Here is a 25,784-nt window from a genome sequence, read left to right as displayed (position 1 = left end):
AAAACAGAGGAAGACTGGCACAAATGTTAGCTCAGAGCAAATCTTCCCCACCAAAAAAAATTTTTAAATATACCACAAAGTTCTCATTTAAAAAAATTACCTAGGTGTCTGGCTAACTAAAGTTCTAAGCGGAGCCAAGAGTGTGACGGTATCAGGCTAAAAATAAACACACACACCTCATGACATAAACACAAGGGCAGGTAAGAGTTCACCACCTACTGCTGTCAGATGTGGGTGCTGAAACTTGGGGGACACTGGAATGCATCCAGGGGAGCAAACTTTACAACCCTGTTCTACGAGAAAAGGATGTTTGGTCCAAAGAATGACTGAAGGCAAAGATAACAGGTGTTCTCAAATATCTCAGGTGGCTTAAAATGAAGCTGGAAGAACTGACCTCATTTTCTTTTGATCCAGAAAACAAAACTAGACTGTAAAGTGGAAATTACAGGGTAACTGTGCAGTAGAAGTTGGCAATAAATAGCATTAGACGAGGGAAACGCAGACAGAAAAACAAGAACTCCTGGGCACGGGAAGCATTGAGGCTGTGTAACAATGGTATAGCCTTTTTTACAGGGTGGATTCCTACATTAAGTGTGACTTGATGACTTCCAATAACACTGGGTGAAAGATTAGCATAAAAGAGCAGCTATTTCTGCATCGTGCTGGTGAAGCTTTGCTGAAAATTTCAAGTCAACCTGTGTAGCTAAATTGATCTATTTTGTATACATCACTGCCTTTCATAAATTCCTATACAAACTTTAACACGTGAAATTACAAACTCTAGGAAAAACCACTTTGCCTCCCCGGCCTCAAACACCCTGCCTCACTAGTAGGTGTTCTCTCAGCAGAACTGAGGTGTGTGTGCCGTCTCACGGAACATTCCGCTTTGTCCACGGATGAAAGGTGTCAAATGCATGGCCCTTATCATTACTACTGCTTTTTTAATCTCACTGCCACGAATACTCGGAATTCTACTTCTTGTGCATTTTACATGCAGGAGCTACTCCGCAGGGACACGAAGGCTGTAAATAAGACGTAAAGAACAACTTTAAAATCACTTAAAGGAAACCATACCTCCTGTGCTGCTTTCTTCACTGCGCTACACTCGGGATTCAAAGCGAGGCAGTAGAGAAACTCTGTCAATACCTCCTTACTTCTTCCCAGCCCAGACAGGGCCCGAGCTTTCACATGATGTCCCTGGATTCAGCAAAAGACAAGACAGACAGGAAAACAGTGTGATTATATACTTGCATACACACAGCCCTTAAATAAACCATTAGAACTATGTTTTATTTTCACATTAAGAATAAACAAAAACCCAGAGGTTGGCGCTAGTTGTACCACCTCGGAAACTGAGCGAACCTGAATGTCTCATGAACACAATGTACAGTCAGAACAAGGGAGTCACCAGACCTGGAATCTGAGCCCAGAGCAGCTCCAAGGGACACGCTGAGAGAGAACTGGCTGTCTATCAACTTTAAATTCACGCAGGAACCACAGGTCACGACCATGTTCCCGTCTTCAAGGAGCATAGTCTTGTGAGAGAAGATAGACAGGACCAGAAACAACTATAACACAAAGCATGATACCCAAGTACCACAGCAGAAACAAACAAAACGCAACATGGGTCAGTATTTTCCAATACCTTTCTGTTTTCGTTTCATGGATGCAATATTTTCTCAAATCAACATAAATATTGTGGTTTCTTCATTTTACTAGTTCACGCATTATATATCCATTGGGTCAACTGTTCTGATTATTTATTTTAGTCTTTCTCTTCTATACTATTCACTTTTTTCTTGTTGATCCCTGGTTCTTTGTTCATACTTAAGAAAAATGGACTGCTTCCAGGGGGCTTTCTCTGATACGGAGTCAGCTACACCTCCGTCCTCACAGACCTCATTGTTAAAGGGAAGACTTACGGGGTCCTCTGTCCATGGGTGAGACCCATTTGGGAGGTTTTATTTTAGGTGTGTGGCAGGGAAGCCAGGCCTGGGAGCCCCGTAAGCTGGGATTTAGAGGGATTTACTCAGGGAAACCTGCCACATTCACTGGTAACCTTAATTTTCCCCAGGCAGTTTGTTCAAATTCTTCGGAAGGGGGGCCCTAGGACTTTTTCCCACTACTGCTCTCCATAGCAGAGTGAACTGGCACTGTAGAGCCTACCCCATTTCTTACTCCCATCCTGGAGTCTGTAATATGACATAGCTCAGCTCCCACGCGAACTCTAACATCTGCTGGTCTTTCGTCCACATTCCAAAAGTTTGTTGAACTTTCCAATCCCATAAATATTCCCCATTCTCTTCAGTTATGGACTTAATTCTTGTTTATAATTTCTTACTGTCACATTTTTAGTTAAGTATAATTTATATATAATAGAGTTCACTAATTTTAAATGTACACCAATTTCTTAAATGTATAATGTGATGGGTTTTGACAATGTATACAGTTGTGTAACTACAACCACCATCACAGTACAGCACATTTCCATCACCCCAAAAAGTTCTCTGGTGCCCTTTGACGTCAATCTCCTCCCCACTCCAAGTCCAGAAACCACTGCTCTGTCACTACAGTTTTGCCTTTTTGAGAACTTCATGTAAAAGAAATCACACACGCATATTGTGTGTGCCTTCCTTCACTTACTGTGATGCTTCTGAGATCCATCCACGTTGACGCACAGATCAACACTTCATTCTTTCCTACCAACAAGTAGGGTTCCATTGTAGGAATATACTACAATTTATTTATTTACACGTTTTTTAAAATTTTTAAAAAGAAATTTTATTAGTTTCATAGCCCTTTGTTCAGGCAAGTAACATGTGACACACCAGAAAGTTTTCAGTTACCCGACCTTGCTCAAATCAGCAGCTACAACGGGTCACATGCATTGCAGGTCACCCAGTCCATCTCCTTGAAATGTCTCAGGAATGACAGGTTTTGGTAGTTAAAGTGAACAGAGAAAAAACGGCTGTCACAGAGCCCAAGATGAAGAATTTAATCTCCTCCAGATGTTAGATAGTTGAATTCCTTTCTTCATCGAGATTTACTGAAGAATAACTGACAAATATAATTGTATATAAAGTGTCCAACATGATTTGATACGCATATACACTGTATAACGATTACCATGATCAAGATAATTAACACACCCACTACCTCACGTAGTTAACTCTTTTTCTGTGTTTTTGATGAGAATGCTTAAGATCTACCGTTACCAAATTTCAAGTATGCAACACCATATTATTAACCATAGTCAACTTGCAATACATACATTAGATCCTCAGAACTCCTTCTTCTTACAACTGAAAATTTGTACTGTTTGACTTACATCTCCCCATGCCCCCCTCACCCCAGCCCCTGGTAGCCAACATTCTATTCTGTTTCTATAAAATCAGCTCTTTTTTTTTTTTTTTAAGATTCTGCATACAGTGATACCATACAATATTTTTCTTCTCTATCTGGCTTATTTCATTAGCATGATGCCCTCCAGGTTCATCCACGTTGTTGCTGCATAAATAGCAGGATTTCCTTATTTTTTCCAATTATTTTATTGAGGTCATATTGGTTTATGCCATTGTAAAATTTCAGTTGTACATTATTATGTATCAGTTTCTGTACAGACTGCATCATGCTTACCACCAAGAGTCTAGTTTTTACCCATCACTGTACATATGTGCCCCTTCACCCTCCCCTCCGATAACCATTAATCTGTTCTCCTCATCCATATGTTTGTTTTATCTTCCACATGTGAATGAAATCACATGGGGTTTATCTTTCTGTCTTGCTTATTTCACTTAACATAATGCCCTCTAGGTCCATCCATGTTGTGGCAAATGGGATGACTTTGTCTTTTTCATGGCTGAGTAGTATTCCATTCTGTGTGTGTGTGTGTGTGTGTGTGTGTGTGTGTGTGTGTGTGTGTGTGTGTGTGTGTGTGTATCACATCTTCCTTATACATTCATCAGCTGATGGGCACTTGCACTGCTTCCAGGTCTTGGCCACTGTGAATAATGCTGCAATGAACATAGGGGTGTATAAGTCTCTTTGAATTGTTGATTTCAAGTTCTTTTGGTAAAGATCCAGTAGTGGAACAGCTGGGGGGTATGATATTTCTCTTTTTAAGTTTTTGAGAAATCTCCATGCTGTTTTCCATAATGGTTGCACCAGTTTGCATTCCCACCAGCAGTGTATGAGGGTTCCCTTTCCTCCACATCCTCTCCAACATTTATTGCCGTTTGTCTTGTTAACTACACCCATTCTGACAGATGTAAGGTTCTCATTGTAGCTTTGATTTGCAGTTCCATAACGATTAGTGATGCTGAACTTCTTTTTATGTGCCTGTTGTAAATTTGTAAATCTTCTTTGGAAAAATGTCTGTTCATATCCTCTGCCCATTTTTTGATCACATCATTCTTTTGTTGTTAAGTTGTATGAGTTCTTTATGTATTTTAGAAACTAACCCCTTGTCAGATACACAACTTGCAAATATTTTCTCCCAGTTGGTAGGGTGTCTTTTCATTTTGCTCATGGTTTTCTTTGCCTTGCAGAAGCTTTTTAGTCTGATGAAGTCCCATTTGTTTAGTCTTTCTTTTGTTTCCCTTGCCTGAGTAGACTGGTATTTGAAAAGATACTGCTAAGATGAATGTCAACGAGTGTACTGCCTATATTTCCTTCTAGGAGTTTTATGTTTCAGCTATTACATTCAAATCTTCAATCCATTTTGAGTTAATTTTTGTGAATGGTCTAAGATAATGGTCTACTTTCATTGTTTGCCACATGGCTGTCCAGTTTTCCCAACACCATTTACTGAAGAGACTTCCCTTTCTCCATTGTATGTTCTTGGCTCCTCTGTCGAAGATTAGCTGTACATGCGTGGTTTTATTTCTAGGCTTTCAATTCTATTCCATTGATCTGTGTGCCTATTTTTCATCAGTACCATGCTGTTTTGATTACTACAGCTTTGTAGTATCTTTTGAATCAAGGATTGTGATGCCTCTAGCTTTGTTCTTTCTTCTCAGGATTTCTTTGGCTATTTGGGGTCTTTTGTTGTCCCATATAAATTTTAGGATTCTTTGTTCTATTTCCATGAAGAATGTCATTGGGATTCTGATTGGGATTGCATTGAATCTGTAGATTGCTTTAGGTAGTATGGACATTTTAACTATGTTTATTCTTCTGATCCATGAGCACAGAATATCTTTCCATTTCTTCACATCTTCCTCAATTTCTTTCAATAATGTCTTATAGTTTTCAGTGCATAGATCTTCCACCTCCTTGGTTAAATTTATTTCTAGGCATTTTATTCTTTTTGTTGCAATTGTAAATGAGATTGTATTCTTGACTTCGCTTCCTGCTAGTTCATTATTAATATACAGAAATGCAAGGTGATTTTGTACCTCATGACTTTGCTGTAGCTGCTGATTACTTCTAGTAGTTTTCCGCTAGATTCTTTACAGTTTTCTCTATATAAAAGCATTTCATCAGCAAAAACCAAGAGTTTTACTTCTTCCTTGCCAATTTGGATATCTTTTACTTCTTTTTGTTGCCTAATTGCTCTGGCCAAAACCTCCAGTACTATGTTGAATAAGAGTGGTAAGAGTGGGCACCCTTGTCTTGTTCCTGTTCTTAGAGGGATGGATTTCAGTTTTCCCCATTAAGTATGATGTTGGCTGTGAGTTTGTCATATACAGGCCTTTATTATGTTGAGGTACTTTCCTTTTATACTCATTATATTGAGAGTTTTTATCATAAATGGATGTTGGATCTTGTCAAATCCTTTCTCTGCATCTATTGAGATGATGACGTGATTTTTGTTCCTCATTTTGTTAATACAGTGTATCACATTGATTTATTTGTGGATTCTGAACCATCCCTGTATCCCTGATATAAATCCCACTTGATCATGGTGTATGATCCTCTTAAGGTATTGCTCTATTCAACTGGCTAATATTTTGTTGAGGATTTTTGCATCTATGTTCATCAGTGATACTGGCCTGTAATTTTCCTTCTTTGTGTTGTCCTTGTTTGGTTTTGGGATCAGTGTGAACTTGGCCTCACAGAATGAGTTAGGAAGCATCACATTCTTCTTCAATGTTTCAGAATACTTCAAGAAGGATAGGTAGGTATTAAATCTTCTTTGAATGTTTGGTAGAATTCTCCAGAGAAGCCATCTGGTCCTAGACTTTTATTTTGAGAACGGTTTTTGACTACTGTTTCAATCCATTTTTTGTGATTAGTCTATTCATATCCGCTGTTTCTTCTTGATTCAGTTTTGGGAGCTTGTATGATTCTAAGAATTTATCCATTTCTTCAAGGTTATCTAATTTGTTGGCATATGGTTTCTTCATAGTATCCTCTTATAATCCTTTTGTATTTCCATGGGTATCCATTGTAATATGTCCTCTTCCATTTCTAATTTTATTTATTTGAGCCTTCTCTCTTTGTCTTGCTGAGTCTAGCTAAGGGTCTGTCAATTTCGTTTATCTTCTCAACGAACTAGCTGTTAGTTTCATTGATCCTTTCTATTGTTTTTTAAGTCTCTATTCCATTTATTTCTGCTCTAAGTTTTATTATTTTCCTCTTTGTGCTGACTTTGGGCTGTGTTCTTTTTCTAGTTCTGTTGGGTCTAATTTAAGAGTATTTATTTGAGATTTTTCTTATTTGTTGAGGTAGGCCTGCATTGCTATAACTTTCCCTCTTAGTACCGCTTTTGCTGCATCCCACCAGAGTTGGTATGTTTTATTTTCATTTGTATCCAGATACTTTTTTATTTCTCCTTTAATTTCTCCATTGATCCAATTGTTCTTCAGTAGCATGTTGCTTAGTCTCCACAAATTTGTAAATTTTCCAGCTTTTTTCTTGTAGTTGATTTCACTTCCATAGCATTGTGGTCGGAAAAGGTAACTAATACAATTTCAGTCTTACATTTATTGAGGTTTGCCTTGTTTCCCAACACATAGTCTATCTTGGAGAATGTTCCACGTCCACTGGAGAAGAATGTGTATTCTGCTGTATTTGGATGGGATGTTCTATACATGTCTATTAAGTCCATCTGGTCTAGTGCTTCATTTAAGGCCACTGTTTCCTTGTTGACTTTCTGTGTGGGTGACCTATCCACTGATGTGAGTGAGGTGTTGAGGTTCCCTACTACTACTGTGTTGCTCTTAATTTCTCCCTTTAGGTCTGTTAGTAATTGCTTTATATATTTGGTACTCCTGTGTTAGGTGTATATATACTCATAAGTGTTATATCCTCTTGGTGGAATGTACCTTTTCTTATTATATACTGCCCCTCTTTGCCTCTCATCTTTTTCTCTTTTTTTTTTTTGTGAGGAAGATTAGTCCTGAGCTAACATCTGCTGCCAATCCTCCTCTTTTGTGCTGAGGAAGACTGGCTCTGAGCTATCATCTGTGTCCATGTTCCCCTACTTTATATGTCGGATGCCTATCAAAGCATGGATTGACAAGTGGTGCATAGATCTGCACCAACGATCCGAACCGGCAAACTCTGGGCCACTGAAGTGAAACATGTGAACTTATCTGTTGTTCATAATATTCCTTTTTTATCCATTTAATGTCTGTAGGATCTGTAGTGATATCCCCTCTTTCATTCCTGATAATAGTGATTTGTGCCTTTTCTCTTCTTTTCCTGATTAGTCTGGTTTTGAAGTATATTGATTTTATTGATCTTTTGAAAACAACAGGTTTTTGTTTCACTGACATTTCTTTATTGCTTTCTTGTTTTCTATTATTGACTTCTCTTGTATTATTTCCCCTTATGCTTCCCTTGGTTTTAGTTGGCTCTTCTTTTCCTAGTTTCTTAAGGTGGAAGCTTAGAACACTGACTTGAAACCTTACTTCTTTAATAATTCATTAATGCTATAAACTTCCCTCTAAGAGAGGCTTTAGTTACCTATCACAGATTAGATACGATGTTTTTATTATCAATAATTTAAAAATATTTCCTAGTTTCCTTTGTGATTTCTTTTTTGTCCTATGGATTGCTTGGAAGTAAAATGATGAAGCTGCATGTATTTAAGAAATTCCTAGATTTTTTTTTTTTGTTGATTATTCTTTTAATTATATTGTCAGAGAGCACTCTCTTTAAAAGATTTCAATGATCTGAAATCTATTGTTTTACCAGCATAGGATTGCATGAGCATTAAAAAATACATGCATACTGAAGTTGGGTCTGGTGTTGTATATATTTTAATTAGATTAAGGGAATTGATAGTATTATTCAGATCTTATTTAGGTTAATTAAAATTTTTTGTCAAGTTGGTCTAACAATTACTAAGAGAGCTTTATTAAATCCACCACCTACGCCTGTGGATTTGTCTTCCTCCTTCCTTGAGTTTTAGTTTTTCCTTCATACATTTTGGTGCTCCATTATTTCTTATTTACTCATAATTGTTGCATAGATCCTCTTACTAAAAATCTCCCTCTTTGTCTCTAAAATACTTTTATGACTACAGTATTATTGACGAATTGATGTACTGATCCTCTTACCATTATAAAATTTCACTCTTTCTCTCTAAAATATTCCTTTTAAGTTGCTGGCAATACTCATTGTGTGGTATTAATATAGCCATCTCACCTTTTGTATGCTTCTTGTTTGCATGGTATATTTTTACAATCTTTTACTTTAAGCCTCTTTGTGTCTTTGAATTTAGAGTAGATTTCTTGTAGACACCATATAGTTGGTTCTTGCTTTGTAGGCAGTCTGACGTTCTCTGCCTTTGCAGTGGAGTATTTATTTATATTTAATTTAACTATCAATGTGGTTGTATTTACTTTTATTATATTGCTATTTTTTTTATCTCTCATTTGTTTTTTCACCCTACTCCTCCTTTCCTGCCTTCTTTTGTGTTAATCAAATACTTTTTATTATTCTGTTATATTTCCTCTATTGGCTTTCTAGATATATATCTTAAATTATTCTTAGTGAATATTTGGGGAATTACAATATGCCTCAAAGTTATCCAATTCTACTTAGATTTAAACTGAATCACTTCAGGTAAAATAGTAAAAATTCTTCAACAGTATATTTCCATTTACTTCTTCACATCCTTACTGAAATTGTCGTCATCCATATTATATCCACATGTTATAAACCCATCAACACAGTATTATAATTTTTGTTTTAACCACTGATGGGTCTTTTAAAAAGTAAGTAAAGGGGCTGGCCTAGTGGCATAGTGGTTAAGTTCTCATACTCCACTTCGCCGGCCTGGGGTTCAGCAGTTCAGATCCTGGGCACGGACCTACCACTGCACTTCAAGCCATGCTGAGGTGGTGTCCCACAGAGAAGAACTAGAAGGACGTACAGCTAGGATAAACAATTATGTACTGGGGCTTTGGGGAGAAGCAAAAAAAAAAAGATGAAGACTGACAACAGATGTTAGCTCAGGATCAATCTTCCTCACCAAAAGGCATAAGTTTAAAAAAAAAAAAAGTAAGAAAAAAATACGTAATCTTCTGTTAGCCACTTTTATACTATTTGTGGTGCTCTTCCTATCTTTCTGTATATCTGAGTTACCATTTACTGCCATTTTCCTTCAGACTAGAAAAATGCCTTTAGGATCCTGTAGTACACATCTGCTAGCAACAACCTCTGATTCTGCTTCCTGAAGATGTCTTTACTCCAGCTTCACCTTTAACGGATATTTTCACCGGATATAGACTTCTTGGTTGAGAGACTTTTTTCTTTTGGCACTTTGAACACGTTGTTCCAATGTTAACTGGCTTCCACAGTTTCTGATGATATGTTAATCATAAATCTTACTTTCCTCTATGTAATTTTCTCATGTCATGCCATTTTCCTCTTGCTGCCTTTAAGACTGTCCTGTTATCTTTGGCTTACAGAGCAGTAGTGTGATTATTCTGTGTCTAAGTATATTTCTTTGTGTTTATTTTGCATGGGGCTTATTAAGCTTCTTAGATATGAAATTAATATTTTCCACTAAATTTGGAAAGTTTTTAGCCATTATTCCTTCAATTCTTTTCTGCCATTTTCTCTATCTTCTCCTTTCAGGATTTCAATTACACATGTATTCTACCACTTTATATTGCCCCACAGGTTTCTAAGATTCTTTCCATTTTTCCTCATTCTTTCTTGTTTCTGGTTCTTTGGATTGGGTAATTTCTATTAATCTATCCTCAATTTCACTGATTCTTTTGCCACATATAATGTGCTATTGAGCTTATCTCGCCTTTTTTTTAGTTCAGCATTTGTAGTTTTCAGCTTTAGAATTTCCACTTTTTCAACTGCCTGTTGAGGTTCAACTGCCCTGTTGAGACTGCCTGTTAATTCAAAGATACCGTATTTGCCTTCAATTCTTTGGACATAATTTCACTTAATTCTTTGAACTTATTTACACCAGCTGCTTCAAAGTCTTTTTCTGCTAACTGCAACCTCAGCGCACTCAGAGACAATTTTTATTGACTGTCTTTTATCCTGAGTATAGCTCAACAATTTCCTGTTTCTTTGCATGTCTAGTATTTTTGGTTAACACTGGACACTGTACATAATACGCTGTATCAACTCTGCATTTTACTGTATTCTTCTAAAGATTATTGGGTTTTGTGTTAGTAGGCAGTTAACTTTCCTGCATTCAATTGCAACCCTTGTCTCTCCCATGGTATGGAGCTGCTTATATCTCTGCTCTCTTTTTATGTCTTTCTACTCCTGCTTTGTAAGCCCTGTGGTTCTACCCTACACCTGTGAAGTGTGGCAATAAGCCAGGATTTGGCTGGAGCTTGCACTTATCCATTCCTCGATTTCCTTGCTTTTAGGGATTTTCCCTTTCAGTTGTTCTGTCGCCTTTGGGCACTGTACTCTGACGTGTCACGCTTTCCACTGCCTGAGCTACGCACTGCTGTGGAATGCATGCACTCAATCAAGAAAAGCACAAACTCAAGAGATATGGGCCCTTGTCACACTCTTTTAACGGTAGATTTCTCTCTGGTCTCTGCCAGTTTTTTTGGCGGACCTTGTGCATCTCACACACAAATGCACACTTCAGCTGTGTGTCAGGGATTTAGACAATTTTTGTTTTGAATCTGTGTCACCTCAGCAATTTTTGTGCTGCCAAGTTTTCCCCGTCATATTTCCAGATGCTTTACGGTCCCTGAAGCTGGGACTCTGATACCTTTACCTAGTAATGCTAAAGGGTTTTTCCCACTACTGTTTTCTGTAGTTGCAACTGGACAGAACCCTTGAGCCAAAAAGCTACAAACACAATTCTTAGCCCTTTCATGTGTACTCTTTTCTAGCTTCTGTCTGTTTTGGATGCTTTACAGTGTCTGTTTTTTTATTCCAGTTTGTATAACTGTTATAACTTTTTAATTTATATAGCTTTATAATTTTATAATTTTGCTTTCATTTTAATTGAGTCCCTTAGTAGGGAAAACAATAACGCATGCACTCCAGTTGTTATCTCTTAATCCCTCATGTCTCCTGTGCTTATCTCTGTTATTAAAAATGTTCTGAGGCACTGGCAACCATGAAACATCAAACACAAAGGCCTATTTTCAGGGCCCTCTCTCACCTGACTTCTTTCTCTATAGTTTTAAACACCATGAATGTACTGGTGGTGGCCAGTTGCTATCTCCAGCACCAACACCTCTCCTAACATTTGCTAACCGTCTATTCATTGCATCACTTATCTTCCAGCTCTCTGGGAGAACAGCCATTTCAAAAGACATGACAAACATTTTGGACGACAGCTCATCAGTATCATCCTTGAGCTCCCTGAAAAGCATCACATGCACTTCAGGCCATCAGCAATTCGTCTATGGAACTCTCTTAATTTTGGTGAACATCTGAAGTTTTACTAATTTTCTTATTATCCTTAAAAGAGTGGACCCAGCTTTTGTGCAGCCTGAAGCTTACACAATTTGTAATATCCTTTTAAGAAAAAGTACAAAATTAAGAATAGAAGGCTACCAGGCCCCTTCCTAGACATTATGTAAGTAAGGGGCCCTGACTCTCAAGTTTCAGAAGCTTCTAAATCTTCTCTGTCAGCTTATCAAAAGTTCTAAGAGAATAATAGTGTTATATATACAAAGCACTTCAGAGTTTGAAGTTTTCCACACACGTACACAGAATATTTAAAAATTTGAGTGTATCAATAAATGCTTATTAATTAAATTCACTAACTTTTGAATAGTTTTAAATCTTACAGGCTCCCTGTTTGGGTTAAGACCAAACTTAGCATGTACCTAATTCTGTTTTTGCATATGGGCAAACATTTTCTAGCAGTGGCTTGTCTCCATTGGACCAAAGGCTCTGAACTAATTATCAGCCACAACTGGCTGCTTGCTAAGACAGTTTTGCTTGGGAAAAATACACTGCTACATCAGGCCCCAACTGGGACTTTGAGGTTGGTTCCACAAGTGCTTCCATCTCATCTTAATCATAGTTGGCCAACTTCGTCCTCCCCTCAGTTCTTTCAACTTACCTTCCAATGTCACTTCTTCTCTAATCCTTCAGTTACAAACATTAACTTGGAGATAAATTTCTATCCCTTACTATCTTAAAGTGATTTGACAGTGTGCATTTCTGTTGAAGCTGTTCTTCACCAGACATTTGCCAAGAATTGAGGTCCACAGATTTGCAATAAACCCTGGAGATAATGACCAAAATCCCAAAGGCTAAAGGTTCATTTTCTGCCTTTCTTACAGTTACAATTAGCCATGTAACTCTGTAGTAATTAAGTCTGTCTTTGATCAGAGAGACACTGCCAGATTTTTTAGTTCAAAGACCAATACTAGGGAGAATAATCTAGCTTCAGAGGGCAACGTAGGTCTATTGTCAGCCAGAAATACTAGATTTATAATTCACAAGAATTAAGGCTGAATCATTACTGACATGAATTACCTAAGAAGAGTAACAGATAGAGAGAGAGGAGAAAAGGCATCAGAAAAGGGAGTAGAAAACGTTTTTAGTGAAGCATACAAACAAGAAAATAGACTTCCGGGCTTGGTCCAACAAACATTTCCTTCCCATCCTTCAGCTAATTCCCAAATCTGCTGTGACACTCAATCTGATCTGAGACATTTTGTTTTAAAAGATGGATGCTTGGATAGATGGCTGCATGGACACAAGGGAGGGAGAAAGAAAGAGCGGGCTACATCCACTCTGTCTATTAACCTGGGTTAGTGCCTCTTCTATGTCTCTAAAACAAAGATGATAAAAAGTAACATAGCACAAAAAAAATATTTTCAATTATCAGCTAATAGCGTATGCTATAGGTGTTAATTTCATCACAAGTTTGTTAAAACTTTAAAATATTTTATAAAGGTTTATAATCAAAATCTGTGAAAAAAACTACAACTTTTATTCTTTGGCTTCTTCTTCAAGGACAACATAAGCTATCGTTATTAAGGGAGTTTAAGCTATTTTGCACCATTAGAGGAAGAAATATTAGACCTTTCCAACCAAAACACAGAGATTAAAATTATTCCAAAATACATACGAAGCATTCACCCTTTTACTAACAGCATCTACATGCTCCATGCATATGAGGGCCTAACTGTTCATCACAATTATGATGTGATCTTCCTATTTAAACTAATTTTAAATATTTCTTCTTTGCTCAAAAATTTATAAAATTCTATTTTTATATACTTGCTCAGTATAGAAAGCATATATTCAGTTAAATATCTAAAAAGATTAATTTAAATTTGTGTTTCTTATCTAGATCCAGTTGGAGACTCAGTCTTTTAAATCAAGCAGGTTTATTAAGAAGTGGTTTACTATATTTAGACTACTGTAAATCGTGAGAAACATACTTTATTCTTAAGAAAAATCTCATAAACGTATATTTATTATCCCCAAGCCAACCAGTACCTTAGTCAGGAGAGGCTCATTCTGACAAACCGCACTGGCATCCCTCAGAGCCTGCTCATGGTTCTTCATGGTTAAGTGTAACTCTGCTCGCAGCAGCAAGAATGAATTATCACCAGGAGCTGAAAGACATGAGGAACAGGAACAAATAAAAATGACTGCATTTAAAAAGAAATCACTTTTAAGTCATTAAAAATATTAAATTAGAAAATAAACCTAAAGGCAAAATAAGAAATAATTCCTCCCTTCAATCATACTTAGATTTAGTAGTTCGATAAGTATATTTTACATAGCTTCTCTCAAGAAAAGAGAAAGAGGATTAACAAGACTTTGAAATGCACCAAGAAAAAGACTGCTATGTACACACCAGCTACAACATAATCTCCAATAAACTGAGTAAATGCTGAATCACCTTTATGCTATAACTAGATATTAAAAAAGGATTTAAAATAACTTTATTGAAAGTGCATAAGGAAATTCAAGCTTAAGAAACTAACAAAAGTAAAACAGAGTTTGTTTTTCTATACAACCGCATGGATGCGGATTTATCACCAGATTTGTACCTACAGTATGTTCTCTTAAGTGGGAAAAGGACAAGAAAAACTTCCTTTTCCCCAAGATTCCTCAAACAGAAGCGATCTTGTAGCATACGTAGCAGCATTAGTAGCATTTGCTACTACATGAGAGTAATTCTCATAAGCCCAGCTCCACAGAAGCCAACAATGACTCTACCAACCAACGTGTAGTAAATGAAGGTGCTGACTTGGCAGGGCACCATGCAAAAGAGACAAGAAAGCTAGAGTTCACAAAAACAGAACCATCACAGCCAGTTTTCATCCAGCTGGGCCTGGCTCACTCTGCCTATGCTCATTGCAGGATCTTTGTTAATAGAGCTACAGTGTGCATTTTAGTTGATCAATAAACATTCTGAGCACCTAGGATGTGTTCTCATCTTTCTACCTAATACACATTTTCAGGTTGTTCCAAATCCTTGATCATGACTCTTTCTCTATCTAACCACCTGCTCCTTTCCAAATGCCACTACGTCTCCCTCAGTTTATACAGGTGGCTGAGCAAGTGTGTATAAAAGAACTCATGCAAAAAGATACTACATCAAGACATGGTGAGCGGCGCTACTTATAAATGCACTATTGCTACACATGTGTAATATAGAGAAGGCATGACGAGGAAAAAAGCGGGAGAAGAGAGAAAGAACAGTAGGAATGGAAAGTCAAACAATAAAAATTAAATTTTTAAAAAAGACATTAGGGGCCGGCCCCATGGCCAAGTGGTTAAGTTCGTGCACTCTGCTTCTGCGGCCCAGGGTTTCGCCGGTTCGGATCCTGGGCGCGGACATGGCACCACTCATCAGGCCATGTTGGGGCAGTGTCCTGCATGCCACAACTGGAAGGACCCACAACTAAAAGTATACAGCTATCTACTGGTGAGATTGGGGGAGAAAAAAAGCAAAAAAAAAAAAGATTAGCAGGTTGTTAGCCCAGGTGCCAGTCTTTAAAAAAAAAAAAAAAAAAGACTGGCAACAGATGTTAGCTCAGGTGCCAATCTTAAAAAAAAAAAAAAAAAGACATTAGCTAAACCAAGGATCAGCAACTTTTTTCTGTTAAAGGCCAGATACTAAATATTTTAGGCTCTGTAGGCCAAGAGGCATACTTGAGGATATCATGCAGGTACTTACATAACAAGAAAAGAAAACAAATTTTGACAAAACTCAAAATATGATAATTATTTAGTACTTTTTTTTCACGCATGTCTACTAATTAGAAAAATGGAATTGTTTGGGAAGGGCTAACATTTTCCTCAATTGAGGTTCAAAGTGAGTGTTCCCTATCATCAAAATCAACTGAAAATGTTCATTGTTGATTATGATCTGTAATGAGATTTTACCTATTTCATCTTCAAAAACGCACATAAGTACTATGAAATACTGTTGTCAATCTATAAGCATATGAATTTAAATTGAGCATTTCATTGCTTGGAAGGCATTTATAGAATTCCATTAGATCCCTCTCCTGATATTTGTCTTTTTAGTACGTCATTACATAATAAATATAACTACAGAGTAATAATTTCCAACTGACGATTAGGTGCAAGCTCCTCAGTTGCACAGTTAAATGCATTTTGAAATACAGAATCTCCTTTGGAGATTTTTGGAAATCTCAAAATAAAAAAAGGCTGCTGGAACTATAGTCCGAGCTTGGGAGACAGACCTACTGTGAGAAGGGAGATCCCCCATCTCGTTCCTGTCTTGCTCAAGTTGATGCTCTTGAACCGCTGAACAACCACAGCAGATGCACACAGCTTTGACTCCTGCATTCTAATATTAATACCTGTTTCCTTTATCCTCATATTGCAATTAATAGTAGTGATAGCGGACATTTTTCTCTTATTCTTGAATTTAAAAAGAACATGTCTCACGTTTTAACATGAACTATGTTTGCTCTAATTTTCTGAGAGAGAATATTTACCAAATTAGGTAACTTCCCTCGTATTCCTGGTTTTCTGAGGGCATTCTAACAAGTAGGTGTTGAATTTTATAGAATGCTCTGTCAGCTTCTGAGAGATTCCATGGAGCATAGCTCCTTCTACCTGTTATAACAGAGAATTACATTGAAAGATTTGTCTAACACTGAATTATCCTTATGTTCCTTGATAAGCTCTTCTTGACCTTAACTCTTATTACTCTGCTAGATTCAAAATATTAAGACACTTAATGAAAGCTTTGGCATCTAAGTACATATTAAGACCAGTCTATGAATTTTTTCCTGTGCAAGCTTTACCTGATTATATTAACCTTATAATAATCTTACAAAACGACATGGAAATCTTCCCAAATTTTTCTAGGATCTAAAATAAGATGGGAGTTAATCCTCATCAAAAGGCTGTTAGAACTTGCTTGACCTTAGCATCTTTTTTCAAAAGAAAATCCCTGAGTAGCACTTCAATTTCTTTTACAGTTATTGGTCCACGTCAGGCTTTTACTTCTTCCTGGATCAATTTTGGTCATTTTTAGTTTCCATCAAATTGTCCTTTTTTTAACAGGTTTTAAAATCTGTGATCCTAATTTATATCTGCAATTACGCTGCTTCTTCATTCCTGACACTATTTGTGCTCTGCATTTTTCTTCATCACACTTACCAAACATTTGTCTCGCTTACTGGTCTTTGTAATGAACCAATTTCTGACTTGTTAACCAAGTCAATTTTTTTCTGTTTCATTATTCTCTCTTCACTATTCCTTTGCTTATACTTTGTTAGCTTAATCGATCTTGACAAAGTTTCCTGAGTCAAAAACACATTTCATTCACATTTATTTTTAATCCTTCTTTTCTAACAAATGCATTAAGCTTCTACTCCTCACATTCTAAAGCCTTTTACTCAGGTCCAAAAGCAATTACACTCACTTCTCATCCAGACACCGAATACATCAAAGTGTCTTCTTTGGCAATCCAGTTATGAAGGCAGCACTTCACAATTTAATCTTTCAAAATATTTAAAATAAATCTCTACACATTTTCTAAGCATTAAGCCTTAAGCTTAATAAAACTAAGAGAATTTATTGAGGAACCACCCAAAAATAAAGGGAAGCGGGAAAGCAACTTCAAATTCTTTGTGGGGAGAAAGCATATGGGAGAAAAACGCACATGTGTACCTTCCAAAAAACTGACACAACATTTCAGAGGATTTACCAATTAACCCCTGTATGGAGAAGAGAGTCAAAAAGACAGTCTGAGAACCAGGCTTCCTGAAAAGTCTACTCGCTACATCTGTGTTTAGGGTCCATCAAAGGCTGTTTGCCTCCAATTGGAACCCAGAGCCATTGCTGGGTGGGGAGCCAGGGCCCTGCTGTAAAACCTGTCAATGAGTGTGCAGTGGTGAGAGATGCAGAACTGTACAAGTGTTATTCAAAAAGCAGTGAACAAACTGACACGTAAAGCAATGACACCTCAGTAGCTTTTCTGGTGAATAGAAAGGACGAATGGCAATACTTATCATAGGTTATTTGTTCAAAGTGATGTAGGACTTACAAACTCAAGTCCACAAATCTTTAACTGTGTATCCTGAACCTTTACATACGTATACACCCACGTGATCAGCACCCCGATCATGTCCAGGACCTTAGAGGGTTCCCTTGTGCACTTCCCCACTTGGTGCACCTCTCCTGAGGATAAGCACCATCCCGACATGTATCCCTACAGATTACCTTAGCCTGTTCTGAACTTCTTACATATGGAGTCACATAAATAGAATGTACTCTTTTACATCTGATTTTCACTAAATATCATTCTGTGATACTCATCCATATTGTTACATGTGTCAGCAGTCTTTTTAAAAAAAGAAATTGCTGTCGAATGTTACACCAAATGACTTGCTCATTCTACGGGGTGGGTTGTTTCCTAAATGTTTTTGGCATATATAAATAAGGCCACAATGAACATTCTTGAATATGTCTTTTGGTGGACATAAGCATTCATTTCTATTTGGTACGTACTCAGAAGTGGAAATACTGTGTCAGAGATTACGTATGTTTAGCTTTAGTAGGTAGTTCCAAACACATTTATTAACTTGTACCAATTTACACTTCCACTAGCAATATGAGTTCCAATCACTTCAAATACTTGCCCAAACCAGATATTGTCAGTCTTTTTCATTTTAACCATTCTGGCACATATGTAGTGATATCTTCTTTCAGTCTGAATTTGCATTTGATCACTTAGAATGTTGGGTACCTTTTCATAGGCTCAGTGTCCATTTTGAGATCTAGTTTTTAAAGCATCTGTTCAAGTCTTTGCCGTTACTGAGACAGTCGTTTTTGCTCCTGAACTGCAGGCATTCTTCCAATATTCTGGATTTGCATTCTCAGTAAGATACATATTACAAATACACATCACCTTTTCACTTTTTAGGAGATCTGTGAGGAACAGAAATTCTTAATTTTAATCAAATTTATTTGTCTTACGGTTGTTTTTCATGTTTCATTCTAGAAATAACTGCCTATCCCAAGTTCTTGAAAATATTCTACAATTTCTTTTCAATATCTGACTGTAATTTCATCGTATCATGTAAGATAAGCATCATCCAGGTTCATTTTTTTCCATATGGATAAACAACTCACTCAGATTATTTAAAAGAATGGGCTTTTTCCTCATGGAATTCTATTAGCATCTTTGTAGTAAATCAAGCGACGGTATGTGTGCGAGTCAGTTTCTGCGTGTCTATCCTTGGCAAGGCCCACGCAACTCCGTCCTAATTATTACAGTGTTATAGTAAGCCCTGGTATCTTACAGTGTAAATTCTTCGGCTTTGCTATTTTTCGTCAACACTGCTTTAGCCATTCATCAATTTCCACCAAAGGCACTGGAGATATTTTGACTGAGATTGCCTTAAATCAGCAGTTCAATCTGCAGAGAACTGACATCTCATCAATACTGAGTTTTATAATCAGTGAAAATAATATAGCTTTCCGTTTATTTAAGTCTACTTTAATTTCTCCCAGAAATGTTTTGTAATTTCAGTGTGGAGGTTTTGAACATCTTCCAGATTTCAGGATTTATCCCTAGGAACATTTTTGTTGCACGAATGGGTTATTTAAAAATTTTGTTTTCTATTTGTTTTTTTGCCAAGTGTATATGATTATCATTGATCTATTTTTACCTTATATTCAGCAATCTTGATAATTCACTTATAATTCACTAATTCACTTATAATTTCGAATATTCTTCTGGAGTTTGTATGTACTCCAACATGTCATCTACAAATAATAAGTTTTCTTTTTTCCTCCAATCTTACTACCCTCTCACCTGCTCCTTATTGCACTAGCTAGAACCTCCAGTACAATGTTGAACAGCAGTACTACAGTGAGCACCCATCACCTTTTCCTTCACTGGGAAAACAGTCAACATTTAATTATGATGGTTGCTACAGATTTTTGTAGATACTCTTTTAACACATTAAGAAAGTTCTCTTTTATTTCTGGTTCCCTGAGAAATTTTAACACAGGTCACATGATTTTTCTCCTTTATTCTGCAGACGTGGTAAACCACATTGGTTGATTTTCAGTAATTAAATTCCACTTAATCACGATGTATTGCTCTTTAAGTGTATCACTGGATTCAGTCCGCTAATATTTCGTTTAGGGTTTTTGCATCTATGTTCAAAGAAATACCGGACTATATATTTTTCCTTTCTTGTCACTGATTTTTGCTCTGACCTTTATTGTCTTTCTTTCTACTTCCTTTGGATGCAGTTTGTTTTTCTTCTAGCATCCTGAAATGGACACCTGGAGACCACCAACGTTCAACTGTTCTTTTGGAGCACAGACATTTAAAGCAATAAATTTCCCTCTAAGCACTGTTGCAGTGGCAGCTCGTAGCTTCTGATATTCATATTTTCATTATCATTCAGCTAAAATATTTTCTAATTTTCACTGTGATTTCTTATTTGACCTATAAGATATATAAAAATGTATTGCTTAACTTCTAAATATTTGAAGATACTCTAGTTATTTACTACTCAATTTTAGTTTAAGTCTACAGTGTTCAAAGAACATATATTGCCTGATTTCAATATTTCAATATTTGTGGAAACTTGTTCTATGGCCCAACCACAGACCAAGTCCAGCCTACTGTTTAACATCACGTGAACCTCAACAGATGGTATATTCTGCACTAGTTGTATCTAGCACTGTATATTAAATCAAAGTGCTGACCTATGTTGTTCCAATCTATATCCTTATTTTTCTATCCTTATTTTACCAGCTCCTAAGAGTTTTGTTCAAAATCTCCAATTATCTCTCTTTTTAGTTTTGCTAGCTTTTGCCGTGTATGTGTACATCTGATTTTAGGGGCATATAAATTTAGGAATGTTACATATTTTCTGTTTACTTGGCTTATTTATCACAAACATATCCATCTCTCACGATGCTCCTTGCCTTAAACACCACCTTATCCGACAGTAAATTTGCCCTATCAGGTTTCCTCTGGTCAGTCTTTGTGCAGTATCTTTTCCCATCCTATTAATTTCAACCCTTTTGTGTCTTAATATCTAAAGTTTATCTCATATCTATCTCATGTAGCTGTGTTTTGTTTAATCTAGTCTGTCAACATTTGTCTTTTAAGTGGAATATTTAAATCACTTACATTTAATGCAAATTAAACCCCATTTTTCTATTTCTTTTCTAGTTGTCCATTTACTCTCTGATACCTTCTTCCTTTTCACTTTCTTTTGAATTAGTCAAGTATTTATTATTCCATCACAGCCTTTTAATTTTATCTTCTTTTATTATCCTTTCGGTGGCTACCCAAGAGATATGCAAACTTGATTTATTAGTGTATTTTAATTACTTTTACCACACCCAAAGCAACGCACAGCCCACACAACAATTTAACTTTATTTACTCCTCCTAGCTTTGTGCTACTGCCACATTTAACGTCTACATATGTTATAAACACCAGAAGCCGTTGCTGTTTTCTTTTGAAATAATCAATATTCTCTCAAATTTACTCACAGATTTACTCTTTCTGGTGGTCTTCATTCCTTTCTTTAGATCCATGCTTCCATCTGGATCATTTTCCTTTAGCCTAAAGAATTTCCCTTAGTATTTCATGAAGTGCATCTCTGATAGCAACACAAATTCTTTGATCTTATTTATTTATTTGGATTAAAGAATCTTGACTTTCTCTTCATTTATCAAAGGTATTTTCAGCTGGGTAAAAAATTCCAGGTAGGCTTTTTCCCCCCATTTAAGCACTTTAAAGATGTTATTCCATTATCTTCTAGTTTAAATAATTTTGCTGTAAAGTCAGCTAGAAGTCTTTTTATGGCTTCTCTGAAGGAAAATGTCCTGTCTTCTCTAACGGCTTTTAAATTTCTCTTTATCTCTGATTATAAGTAACCTGACTAGAACATACTCAGATACGTTTCGTCTGTTGTGTGTTCGTGTTTATTCTGTCCGGCTTACTGAGCTTCCTGACTCAGTGAGTTAAAGTTCCTCATCAGATTTGCAAAATTCTCAGCCATTTTTGCTTCAAGTATTTCTCTTTCTCTCTCCTCTTCTGGAATTCAAACTTCATAGAGTTTAGGACTTTTGTCTGTGTCACACATATGTCTCACACTCTGTTTTGTTTATTCTTTTTTTCTCTGTGATTCCACGTGGATATTTTCTGTTGACTTGTTCCTGAGTGTTCTCATCTCAACTTCTGGTGTTTCCAATCTGGTTTTAAATCCATCTAATTCTCAACTTCAGATATTTTTTAGAGACCCTTACCTATTGAATGCTTTATCTTTTCATAAATTTATTTCTGTTTTAACATATTTATTAGGTATTTTGAATTCCACTCACAACCTATTTTGGCCAAAATTAGTGACAGGCCCCACAAGCAGGCCAGGAATGCAATCCTACCTTGTTGAGGGCAGGTATAGAGAGAGAAACGTTTGGGGAACAGCATTAATGATTACTACACTTGGCTAGGGTCACATAAGCAAGTGTCAGCCTAGGTCTAAACACAGGCATTTCTGATTCCAATCACTTGTGACCTTTCTACTATATTAAAACCTTTTAGGGGATAATCTATCATAAAATTAAAATTTGTCTATAAATTTTTAAACTAGGGAAACTTGGCTTTCTTACCTAATTTTGAATGGAAAATACTGAATAAAAATTCTCATGATGAATTAACTGCAACAGTCCTCGTTTTTAACACTTTTAAATTGAGGTCTAATACATACATGGAAAAGCTACAAATCATGAGTACACAGTTTAATAAACTATCACAAACTGTACACAACTGTGTATCCATCCTCCAGGCCAAGAAACACAACATCACCACTACCCCACAGGGCCCCCTCATACCCACAGGAACTGTCCTCTTTTACTCCCCCAAAAGTCACCACTGCCGTTCCTTCTAACACGCTACAGTAATTTGGCATGCTTACACTTACAGACAGATAGAATCATATAGTAAAGATGCTTTTGAGTCTGACTTCTTTCAGTTAACATTATGTTTGTGATTCATCCACATTGCAGTGTCTGACTATAGCTGCTTTATTTTCTTTCTGTATAGTATTCCATAAAGACATCGTACTATATTTACCCGTTAATTCTGTTCTTATTGCACATTGGAGTTCTTTACATTTGGAGTTATCGCTAATGACGATATACATCGCTATACATTCTTCTGGTGCACATACGCATGTACCTATTCAAAAACGCTTGGCCAAAGGTCACATTTAACATTTTCCGATACTACCGACCAATTTTCCAGGGTTAAACTTTGCAGACCCATCAGCAGCATACATAGTTCTCATTGTCTACTTCCTCTCCAATAGTTGGCATTTGACCTTTTACATTTCCAGCAATTATTTTTTTAATTGAGATATAACTGACATAGATTTTATTAGTTTCAGACGTATAACACAATGATTCAGTATTTGTATATATTACAAAATGATCACTACAATCAGTCTAGTAACGTCTATCACTATACACAGTTACAAAATTTTCTGGTTTTTTGCAGTAATTTTTTTTTTAATTTCTATTCTTGTACTGTCTAAGACAGCAGCCACTAGCCACATGTGGCTATGCGCGCTTGAAATGGGGCTAGCGCAACAGAGGAACTGAGTTGTTAACTTTATTTCATTTTAACTAACTGAGATTTAAGTTTAAAAACTGATACTCTATTCACTTGGTGAAAAACTTTTAAGTTAATTTGGAACAACTTCAATACATGAATCTACTTTTTCAACTCTAAATTTTACAAAATCTAAATATAGCGGAAGCATTTCTGAGGAAAATTAAGTGTCCTAATTGGCATGGGCAGTAAATGTAAAACACATAATGAGATTTCAAAGACAATTTTTTAAAAAAGTAAAATCTGGATTTTTTTTCTACATTGAAGATATGTTGAAATAATATTTTAACCCCTATAGGATTAAAACTATTGTTAAAGTAAATTTCACCTGCCTCTCTTCACTTTTTTTAACGTGGCTACCAGAAAATCTTAAGTAACCTATGTGGCTTAAGCAATATTTCTACTGGACAGCGTTGCTCTGCACCATATGCACACACAAGATAGGTGAAAACAAAATATACAACCTGTTAAAGTATGAATATGTTGGTTAGAAAAACGGTGCAGAATATTTGTTAAATAAAGCAATTTAACTGATCTATCCTAGCAGAGATTCCTCCAATTTAGATATAGGTGTGCCTTCTAAAACGGAAAACCCTAACCCTAAGTTTAAAACATAAAATGCATACTGACCACAGCACACAAGATTCCTTTAGTAACAAAAGGTTAGACCAAGTCTTCTTGACTAGTGATTTAAATCATATACACCCTGCTTCAAAACCAGTGAATTGAGAAATCACCCTCCACACACGCACTTCTCCACCCAAAATGACGGTCGATAGAGCATTCTCATTCAGAGTCAAACACAACGACCGAAGTTTGACCTGCCTTCAAATTCTTTATTCTTAACGGGGTGGGGGGCGGGGGTGGGGGGGAAGCGAACAGAGCGGGTGGTGCTGGTCACAGACTTTCGTTAAAAAAAAAAAAAAGCACTTGTTAGTATAACTATCTATAAGCTAATTACACCATAACAACATCCAACGGCTTTTGAGAGAGGAAGGCCAGAAGCAGACACTACGAAGTAATAAAAGCAGAGTGGAAGGGGCTCTTTACTGGATTCACTGGCTGAAACCCCTAAAGCAAATCCGGCCCCAGCACAAAGCACTCTGTTTCGCCTCGAGACTGTTAGTCTTCTACATTTTCCTGCAGGACAAATAAACCCTTGGTCATCCTCCCACTGCTGAACAGCTGAGAGGAGCTAGAAAGGCAGTGTCGGCCTTACGGGGCTGCTCAGGAGGGCTGCGGAGGTCCTGGAAAAGGCACAACCATGGAGGCGCACCCGGCCTCTGACACCAGCCACCCCGGCTGGAGGGTGTGGCCGTCACCACCTTTCATCCTCACCTCACCACCTTCAGAAAGCAAAATAACCCCGGGGCCCGTGGAGAACAAAGCTCTCCACCCCCAAGCCCGCTGCAGCCTGACAGGTGTGCGGGCGGCGGCCCAGCGCCCGCGGCCACTTACCCAGCTCCAGGGCCTGGTCGCACCGGAGTAGCGCGGCCTCGGGCTGCTGCTGGCGCTGCAGACTCCGCGCCTGGCCGGCCAGCCTGCAGAGCCGGCACTCGGCCGGGAAGCACTTCTCCAGCAGGCCGCTCAGCACCACGTTGACACGGCGCGCGGTCGGCCGCGCGGGCCCCGACTCCACGCAGCGCCTGCACACCGTGCGCCCGCACGGCAGCGTCACCCGCCTGTGCAGCAGCCGCTGGCAGCGCGGGCAGCCAAGCAGCTCCCGGGCGGCGGCGGGCGCCCTGACCGACGGCCCCCCGCTCGGCGCCTCGGCCGGCAGCCGCCCGTCGCGCCGGCCCAGAGCGCGCGCCAGGCCGCCCGCCAGCTCCCCCAGCTCCTCGGGGAGCCGGCCCGCGCAGGCCAGCGCGTCCCCCAGCCGCAAGCACAGGCCGCGGTCGGGCTGCGCCAGCCCGGCCAGCGTGGAGCGGAAGAGGTCGGCTGCCACCTCGTACTCGCCCGCGCGGAAAGCCTCGTCGCCCTTCTCCAGCCGCTAGGCGAAGGGCTCCCCGCGGTCACAGCCGGGACACTGGGGCGGCGGCGGCGCCGGCTCGGGGCTCATACCGCGGGGAGGCGGCGGCGGAGGCCCGGAGCGAAGACGCGGAGAAGGGAAGGCGCTCGGCCGCCGCCTTCGCGAGTGCCACGCGCGTCTGGGGCGGCGCGCTCTAAGCCGCGGCCACCAGCGCCTGGGCGGGCGGGCGCAAAGCTGGACCGCGTCCCCGCGCCGCGTGGGTGGGCGGGCCCCCCGGGGCCGCACCCCCCGGAGGGGCGGGGCAGGTGCAGGGGGCGGGGT

General features: G+C 38.3%; 1 protein-coding gene across 1 annotated transcript in view; it reads right to left on the bottom strand.

Annotated features, from left to right (window-relative positions):
- LONRF2 (LON peptidase N-terminal domain and ring finger 2) overlaps positions 1 to 25,553 on the bottom strand; it is a 42,397-nt gene extending 16,844 nt beyond the window's left edge. The window contains 3 exon segments of the mRNA XM_046663510.1: positions 1,075 to 1,197; positions 13,852 to 13,970; positions 24,953 to 25,553. Of these exon segments, the coding sequence (XP_046519466.1) occupies positions 1,075 to 1,197; positions 13,852 to 13,970; positions 24,953 to 25,553 (843 nt within the window).
- Between the last annotated feature and the right edge of the window lie 231 nt (positions 25,554 to 25,784).

The sequence above is a fragment of the Equus quagga genome, chromosome 5 (genome assembly GCF_021613505.1).
Source record: "Equus quagga isolate Etosha38 chromosome 5, UCLA_HA_Equagga_1.0, whole genome shotgun sequence".
Taxonomy (NCBI): Eukaryota; Metazoa; Chordata; class Mammalia; order Perissodactyla; family Equidae; genus Equus; species Equus quagga.
Note: the sequence above shows the minus strand (reverse complement) of the source record. Positions and strands in the feature narration are given on the sequence as shown.